The 9,348-nt window shown below is 43.2% G+C and overlaps 1 protein-coding gene across 1 annotated transcript in view; it reads left to right on the top strand.

Moving 5' to 3' along the window:
- Window positions 1-8,663, top strand: part of angptl1b (angiopoietin-like 1b) — a 9,895-nt gene extending 1,232 nt beyond the window's left edge. Inside the window, exons 2-5 of the mRNA XM_030074067.1 lie at window positions 2,048-2,894; window positions 4,175-4,368; window positions 5,521-5,791; window positions 6,039-8,663. Coding sequence (XP_029929927.1) covers window positions 2,093-2,894; window positions 4,175-4,368; window positions 5,521-5,791; window positions 6,039-6,226 — 1,455 coding nt within the window. The 5' untranslated portion in view covers window positions 2,048-2,092 and the 3' untranslated portion in view covers window positions 6,227-8,663. The remainder of the gene's footprint in view (window positions 1-2,047; window positions 2,895-4,174; window positions 4,369-5,520; window positions 5,792-6,038) is intronic.
- Window positions 8,664-9,348: the final 685 nt, after the last annotated feature.

Genomic DNA, 9,348 nt, shown 5'->3' with positions numbered 1-9,348 from the left:
ACTGTCACTTGTGTCAAGCAAGGCGCTGTGAGATTCATATTGTGTGGAAGTGGAGCCATGCAGGCGAGCCAATTGCCAAGGCCGGGTTTGTGAGGGTGATGACCTGCTCAAGGAAAGAAAGGAAAAAATGCTCTCTGGGTAATAATAACTGGGTGACAGTGCCAAGGTGTTTTTGAGATGTGACACATGGCCCGTTTCTTCTAAATCCTTTTCCCTTGACTGTCAGTTTTTCAAGTGGCTTAGAACCTAAGACATAACAAGCTGTAGCTTTCTGTTCTTCAAAACTTTGTTCCATATGATGTGTCTCAAGTACAGGCTTTGGAAGAGTCTTCAAAATCTTGTGTCACTGAAATTTTAAGCCAGACAAAAAAGTTGAGGAAAGTTAATCTTGGCTGCGGCACGTTTCTTTCTGTCAATAAGTCATTGTGCTCTGTGAAAACACAAAAACTTGATATCATCTATTTTCTTTGAGGCAAGCATGTTTTTTTTCCCTTTCTGACAATGATAAAAGGGTACAATTATGCTACAGCAGCAGTTTGGGCTTAGGTAATGCTCTGGGATCTGTCCCATTAACTGTGGTCAGACTCTTCAGCGCAACTAAACATCAAGAAGAGACCACAGAAATGATTCAAAGCCCCTGCTGTCTCTGTCTTACACTTATTTAGTTCTTCTTCCTTGGCATCTGTTAAAATACTCAGATGATTTGTTTTGATGAATACTGATGTAAAGTGGGTCATATTGTGTGCCTGTCAAAAGTGTTAGGTGAAGGTTATTTAACCTCCTTGGCCATTTTCTCCACAGACTGCCTTCTGGTTGGAATTGGCCTCAGTGCCAAAATCATTCTTTAGTTGGCCCGCCATTAGCTCCACTTCCAGAGCCAAGCCCAGCTATTGAATATGGAGGGAGGGATCTTTCACTTAGCATGCATTTTTTAACGTCACCCACCCCTGCTCCATTCGTTGGGCTGTCAAAACCAATAAGATCAAAACACAAGCTTCCCTCCCAAAAATAGACTCCAGAAAACATTACTCATAAATCAGGGACTCCTGCTCCTCCTGCTGCTTCTTAAACACATCATCCTCTTTCATTCCTCACCAAATTCTGATTTATCCATTCATACCGGCCTGGCAAAAAATGGCATAAGTTAAAATGAGTGAGTGATAGGATCTTGCGGACTTCTGCCATTCTGCTGAAGATTGATGTTGTCCTTTAGCTCTTAAATCAGGCAGAAACCAGAAGGTAAATTTTAGAGCATTAGGGGAACAGATTCACTTTCATCTGTGGCCAAATAAATTCTTTTTCAACACAATTCATCTTCAGTCTCATCTTTTGAGAGACTTGGTCATTTTTTTCGACATCATTTGACTCCACTCAAGCTAATGTAGGTATGGTAAAAGGCTGTGGAAAAGATCTGAGAATACTCTAACTAGGGGATCTACACTAATATGAAAAACAGATCCTAGCACTTGCACACACCACGACACCTGATACAGATGTGGTATGGGCCATAATGAAAGAGAACCCATGAGGGAACGTATTGAGAATATTAGCTGTGATAACAGAGGGGAGCTGCATGGGCGGCACCGCTTTGCTCCACCGCGAAGGAACGTCTTGCCAAGGTCATGGCTGTCATGACTGCACCACCTGCCACAGTCTGCTAGTTTTCGCTTCACATTTTAATGCTCATACACTTCATAATTAAGCAGGACCCTTGTGTTGAGTCTAGACTGAACGCCATATCCTCTGTCTTTTCAACACTTGTTCCTTAAGCTTTGCAGGCCTCACAGTCATACTGGATTCTATTGGATTAGAGGAGAAAAGAAAACATCTGTACTCCAGTCTAGTCTACTAATTATGTGCCCTTTAGGAGACTCAACAACAAGTGCAAGATGAGGAATGTGGCCAACAGAAATATAAATAATAAAATTAATAAAATTGGAGTGAACAATTAAACAAATAAATAAAAAAGAAACGAACAAAAACTATTTATAATGAATTTATACATACTCAATAAAATATAATAGCACCTTCTCTGTCCTTATTATAGATTGATAGCTCTTTAGCTTTTTTGGTGGTAAAGAGAGGAACAACTATGGGACCTGGAGAGTGGAGCCTATTTATCCTGTTTGGTCTGTCCCTCTGGAGCAGCAGCGAGGGCCTCACCAAGCATCCCATTCTTTCCCGGATACGAAGGGCTCCAGCGGACACTGGAGACGCCAAGAAATGTTCCTATACCTTCCTGGTCCCTGAGCAGAAGATCACGGGCCCCATTTGTGCCGCCCGGGGTTACTCCACCGACAAGGACCGGGTGACGCGCCTGGATGTGGCCGCGGTGCGCGACTTGTTGTCAAAGCAGCGCCGGGAGATGGAGACCCTGAAGCTGGTGGTGGACGTGGACGGCAACATGGTGAACGAGATGAAGCTGTTGAGGAAAGAGAGCAGGAACATGAACTCCAGGGTGACCCAGCTGTACATGCAGCTGCTGCACGAAATCATCAGGAAGAGGGACAACTCCCTGGAGCTGGCGCAGCTAGAGACGCGCATCCTCAACGCCACCGCCGAGTCACTGCGTCTGGCCTCCCGCTACCGGGAACTGGAGGCCCGATTTGCGGCTCTGTCCGCGCTGGTGAACAACCAGTCGGTGCTGATCGGAGAACTGGAAGAACGTTGCATGCAGGTGTACAACCGCAGGCATGAACCGCTGCCCATGGGACCCCCGCTGGTGCAGGTGGTGCCTGAGAATATTCCTGTCAATGTACCGCGTTTCACCAATGAGATCCAGAGGGACCACACCAGAGCTTTTGCCCGGGAAAGGGGTTCACGCTCTGGGCCTTCTCCTACTGGCAGCACCCTGGAGCTCCAGAAACCTTCTCCAAAAAACTTCAGCGCTGAAGGTGAGTGAGTGAGTGAGTGAGTGAGTGGGTGAGTGAGTGGGTGAGTGAGTGAGTGAGTGAAGGAATGAGTGAATATTAGCTGAGTATGTTGAAGACTGGGTGAGAGGGTTAAGGGATTGAGAAGGATTCATTCACTCATCCACCCACCTATTTATTCATCCCTTCATAATCAATGCCACTAAACTACTGTGGCCTTGCAGTCATGAGTTATGGAGGGCAACAGGCCCACCAAAATAATTCCCGTGACTTTGAGTAAAGCTGCAGGTGGGCCTATGGCCTCATTTTCAAAGGTTAGAGATTTGCATATTCAGCTGGAACTAGGTTCTCTGTCCACCAGAAACAACACAGACTATGATGGAAATAGAAATGTTGTAATGTCTAAAATCAGGTGGGGGACGTAAAGCAAAGGAAGTCTATAAGATCTAGCCAGTGCGATTTTGCTCATCAACTGAAATTCCTGACACATTTGGATTGTCCCAGCCCAAAAATAATAAGGTGTGTCGGATTTCAGTGCAGCTGTGCATGAAAATGAATCCTTTGCAAGACTTTCCATTGCATGTGAAGCACAGACAAAATCCAGGCTGGCATTATATTCCTGCAAACCACAAAGCAGAGGCACTTCTGTTTTACTTTATACCCGTAAAGGTGGGTGGACAACCTCCACACTGTAAGCCAGTGGGGATTATTTTCCCACTAAATAAACTCACTGCTGCACATCTGTGCATAATTCATTTGTTAATAAGGACTATGTTGGAAAAAGGTTGATATACACCATTATAAATAATGGATTAACAAGACATCTAACTTAACTTGTTTGTTTAACCACAAGTGCATTGGTTATTGAATTTCCTTACATACTCCCATGCTGCTCTGGTGGTGTAGGACACAGTAAACAAACATTTCTTTGTAAGCCTGTTGCAATGTGTTTTTATTTTATTTTATTTTATTCTGTCTGCTTGTTTGATTTTCTGTCTGCTTCACTATTTGTGTGTGTGTATGCCTTTTTGCTTACCTATTCAGCCCTTTATCTATTTTAGTCCTTGTTGAAATGTACTCACCACTTGGCCTTTAGATGCCTTCTTATCATTTAAGCTTCCCAGCGCTTGTGTTGTTATCTTTCATGGCTAATCTCAGCCCTTCGGCACCAAAATAGGCTCAAACAAAGGGTTTTGCAAAACTATTCCCAGGTCTGCTGTATTTATCTTCATATTGTGCCACCAGTCTGTTTCATTTACAGCCTTCCCCTGTCTGTCTCCCTTTCTGACTGTTCCTTCCTTCAGGACCATACCGAGACTGTCTCGAGGCTCAAGAAGCCGGCCACAGCACCAGCGGCATGTACCTGATTAGACCAGATGATTCTGAAAGGCCCATGCAGGTCTGGTGTGAACAGGGAATAGACAACGGAGGCTGGACTGTTATCCAGAGCAGGAGAGACGGATCAGTTAACTTCTTCAGGAACTGGGATAGCTACAAGGTGATGACAATAACACTTCCTCTACTCGCTCGTTCTCTCTGTCTGTCTTATTTCCCTCCCTACTATTTTGAACCATCCTTGGAACGTACAGTCCATCCAGAGACAACAGTGGTGCCGTTATATGACCTATCCAGAGGAACCAGCTGGGATCATGGGGAATATTTGCTGGGCCAGAATCCTTGTGTTTTCACTTACTGTAAAATATAACGCCTCGTCAGCAGCATTATTCTTTCGAGGCCATTTGGTTTGAGATCCCCATTATGAAACATTAGATGACCTAGTAGGAAGGTATGTTCCACAGCTCAATCTGCAGACATTGCTCTCCAAAACCGCTACTACTATGCTGCCTTCCTGGATGGTTGGCTGGGTAGATGACTGGTTGGTTTACTCCATCATGCTATGTACGCCCACTCATCAACGCTCTTTTTCTGTAAGGACAAGATGGCGTGTATCAGTGCTGGCAGCCTTGGTGATTCAGTATTCCATTCAGCCTGGCCAGGCATGTGCATGTTTAAATGGAAGCTAAATTGCTCTCTTCAACATTGATTTGCCTCTCTGCTCTCCCACAAAGCCACCGCATGCATACACACAGCACCAGAGAGGAGGCCCCTTACTGAAACCCTACATCATTCATCATCTGCTGGCTCAACCAGTTAATCCACGATCACAAACCACAACCTTCTCTACAAAGTGAAGTGTTCTGGAGGCACATGGCCAGACATAGATTGGCCGTGGTTATTCAACACAAGCACACACGCCAGTATCGCTATTACCCGTGATCCAAGAGATCTGTAGAGGTTGGAGAGATGAACCAGTGGAGTCCCTTCAGAAGACTGATCATTATTTTCCATCATAAATTCTATAACATGTCGTTCTTAAGGGTTTCAAAGACAGTGTGGCATTTCCTCGCCACAGCGCTTGTGTGTCGGAACATCAGCTTTGTAATCTCTCTTAACTAGCATAGCAAAGAGCCATCAGAACGACAATTATAATTTGAACTTGTACAATCCCACGGCCCCTTCCAAGAGAAGGTTTTATGTTCCCAAACAGTTCTCATGTTTCCAAACTCTATACAGTACAACATAACAAACAACTCACATTATTTTCCTGTAATCATCGTGTAACCTTCTTTGTAATCTTTCTATGACTCAGAGTGGCTTTGGCAACATAGACGGGGAATACTGGCTCGGTCTGGAAGGTATATACAACCTGGGAAAGCAGGGTGACTACAAGCTGCTGATAGAGCTGGAAGACTGGATGGGCAAGAAGGTGTATGCTCAGTACAGCAGCTTCCATCTGGAACCTGAGAGCGAGGGCTACCGCCTGAGGCTTGGCACTTACCAAGGCAATGCCGGGGACTCCCTCAGCAGCCACAACGGCAAACAGTTCACAACCCTGGACCGTGACAAGGACGCCTTCTCAGGTAGATGAAACTGGGAATCCTGTTTGGTCTCATAGAGTTTCCTTTTAAAGTCCACCGTGCCTGTTTTGTTGAGTTTTCAAGTGTCTCTGTTTTCAGTATTGCATAAGTCCAGATGCATGCCTTTTCTGAAGACCACAGTTATTCATCTGTGGTTGTGTGAATCATTCATTCTATGAAAACCACACTGGAGTAGTACTTCTTGTACGTCACGGAGTTGACCATTGTTGTTGTTCTTTGCCCAACACAGGTAACTGTGCCCACTTCCACAAAGGAGGCTGGTGGTACAATGCATGCGGTCAAGCCAATCTGAACGGTGTCTGGTACACTGGAGGGGTCTACCGCAGCAAGTTCCAGGATGGGATCTTCTGGGCTGACTACGGTGGAGGCTTTTACTCCATGAAGTCTGTCCGCATAATGATCAGGCCTATAGATTGAGGTGATGTTGTAGGCCAGGCTAGTGCAGGGGCAGCTATGAAAGAGAGGGCATACTGGGACCTTATTCTAAATTGTGATTATACAAGTCAATAGTAATTGGATAAAAGGAGGTCATACTCCATAACCCCAGAAAATAAGTTGACATAGTTCTCAATTACACCAATGGAAACAATCAATAGTGACTGGAACTGCCTCCTGTAACAGACATGAACTCAATATGAACGTTGTGTTCTTTATGTTATAATAGATAAAGAGGGAATTAGGTGACATGATTATTTAAAAGCCATATTCCTCCTTTAAGCACCATATGTGGATATTTGTGATGGTCAAGGGGAAGAAACTGCCTGTGCAGTTTAGCAAACGTAAGGTGTACTGCGCAGCAACATAATGTAAGCTATCTGCTTGATTAAGAAACAGCAGTGTTTTCCTCATTACTAGGCCATTACCCAGGTAGACTTCCACATCTTAAGTGAATTTCATTAGTATTGATTTCAGTCATAAGCTTTAATATCGCAGGGTCTAAATGCAGGTCTTCCTACCTCGCCAAGAAAAACATCTGGGGGAAATGCTCATACATGGTGTTTAAGTTGTGCTATAGTTGCTGTGAGCTGGAAAGAGATTTTGCTGGTATGTATTTAGAGTTACACAACTCTGTATCCATTACCACTCACTATTAAGACCTAAAATTACCAGTCCAACAACTTGTTGAGTTGGAGAAAATAATGTATTCTAAAAAGGTTTTATGTGCAACACTGTTCACTTGAGTGTACAAAAACGGATACCTATTTTATGTCTTCTCCCTATATTTACAACGACTTTTTACTGTAATTTGAACTACTTTGTCCTGATGCAGATGGCCGGAAACGATGAATAATTTATGTGTACAATTAACTATCATAACAGTGCAACGGACCAGGCGTCCTGAGGAAACAGTAAATGATCCTATAGAAACAAGAGAGAGCTCATTTTCTCCACTTATGACAATCATTTTCAAAGTGTGCTTGCAAGGCTGATAAGGTATGTAAATTGCTGTTATATGTTTTTCTCATTTTGCTGTTGATTACATTTCAGTATGAGCCAGGGAAAAACAAGCATTGTTGAGAAAAAAAGATGGAATTACGTTTTGTTTTGAGTGGTTTTGGAGCATGAAAAATATGCAGACCAAGCGGGTTGAGAGTTATAGGCACTGGGACAGACAACGAGAAACACATTGCTGAAAGCCGGTCTGGATGGAGAAGAGGGGAGAGAGCGAGTGAGGGGGAAAGGAAAAGAAAAGAGAGAAGAGCGGAGGGGACGAACAGGGATGGACTGTGTCCAAATTTCCATGTTTTTTTTCCCCTTTCCTTTCAAATACAGAGAAATTTACATTCTTTCCACACAAAAGTGCTTGAACAAATATCTTTCATTGAAAAAGTCATGGCTCCCTGCAGTCTGTAATCACTGGTAGGGCAGGAAGGCTCCATCCCGGGGGAAACCATCCCAGAGGAGGGGGTCAGACCAACTGGTGGGACGAGTCTGAACAACAGCATTGCATCCACAGCACACATGAAAGGCAAAAATCCTTAGGTCTCATTGCTGAAAATAGAACCTCATATTGAACTGTTTTCCTTATTGACCACAATGGCCATCACGCCCAACTATTTAACAAACTTTTACAAAGCAATCAACTAACCAGGGACACTGGTCAAACCCAGTTGGGCACTTTGAACATTTCTAAAAGGAATATGTTTATAGACATGCAGAAAAGAACAGTACCTAATAAAAGTGGCATTGTGAAGTTAAAATTAAATAGCAACAAAGGCCAAAATAGATGACTCAGTACTTTGTATTAGTATTGCAAAACAGAATTACACAACTGCAGTAAATAATTGCTTAAGGGGACATTGTTGTTTTTAGGGTTTCAAAAGAACTCCTTTCATCTGTTATGGTGATTTATGCTGTTATCCAGAGCACTATCTGTGCATCAGCCGTTCATTTCCAGCCACTGCTGAGATTACATACACAGCAAATTCAGAGCTTTACTTGTGAGTCATCTAGATAAAATGAAGTTGACTCAGTTTATGTGAGTCTTTATGAAAGCTGATGTGAAACAGTGTTTTCCCATTGAAGTCTAGAGACTCATTCTTTGTTGCAACTCACTCATATTTACACGGGATGGTAACAGGGTCTCTCCCAAATGTGTGTGGCTGTGTGTGCTCCTATTTGCCTGTGAGTGTTTGAGTGAGAAATTTTTGGTGGAGAGAGACGAGCACACCACAAAGACAAATCACTACAAATGGTAATACTTTTCAGTGGATGACTGGACAAGGACAAATCATCAATCCAAGTCTGGCTCACAACTTGAGTCACATAGCTTTCCCCTTAGTCTCTCTCTGCCTTTGTTCTATCCAGTTGTCATATCATAGTGAACTGCGGTTTTCTAAAATATATGCCATTCTATTTTATTTGTGACTCCATGCATATCTGGATTTGTACTTGTACATTTTGAGTCCAGTATGTGTAGTGTACATACATAAGAAGAGTTAACCATGCCCCGTCAACCCACATGAACCCTTTTATTAGGATGTGCAAGTCCAGACACCGACAGTTTCACCCAAGAGGGATAATTTTTTTTAAACCTTTGTTTTTCTGGAGAAAGTCAACTGAGCGCACTTGCCTTTTCAGCAAAAAACTGCACTCCACTCCATTTGACGGATCACCACATTTCCATCAGGACAACCAGTCCTTTACTGTTGGCCATTAAGCAGCCTCACTGAGACAGCCAGGGGTTGAATACTTTGCTCCAGGACACCTTGGCAGTAGTTGCTGAGGGAGGTCTGAGCATTGAGCATTACTTAGTGAAGGGCAATATATCAATATTATATCAACATTGTGATATGACACTAGACATCGTCTGGGATTTGGACATTGTAATATTGTGATGTGGCATAAGTGCTGTCCCTTCTTCTGCATTGCAGTAAAGGGATGCAATTTTCTGAGTGGATTAGGCTGTTCTGTTATTTGTTTCAAGCTATTTGGCCATTAAATCCACATTAGTAATGGTTGCTTATCAAAGATCTTGTATATCTTATGAAGGCAGCGATTGTTGTTCCTACAAAATCATCACAATATTGACATTGAGA

The sequence above is a fragment of the Myripristis murdjan genome, chromosome 17, assembly GCF_902150065.1.
Source record: "Myripristis murdjan chromosome 17, fMyrMur1.1, whole genome shotgun sequence".
Taxonomy (NCBI): Eukaryota; Metazoa; Chordata; class Actinopteri; order Holocentriformes; family Holocentridae; genus Myripristis; species Myripristis murdjan.
The sequence above is the reverse complement of the archived record's forward strand: the minus strand, read 5'-3'. Positions and strand labels throughout refer to the sequence as shown.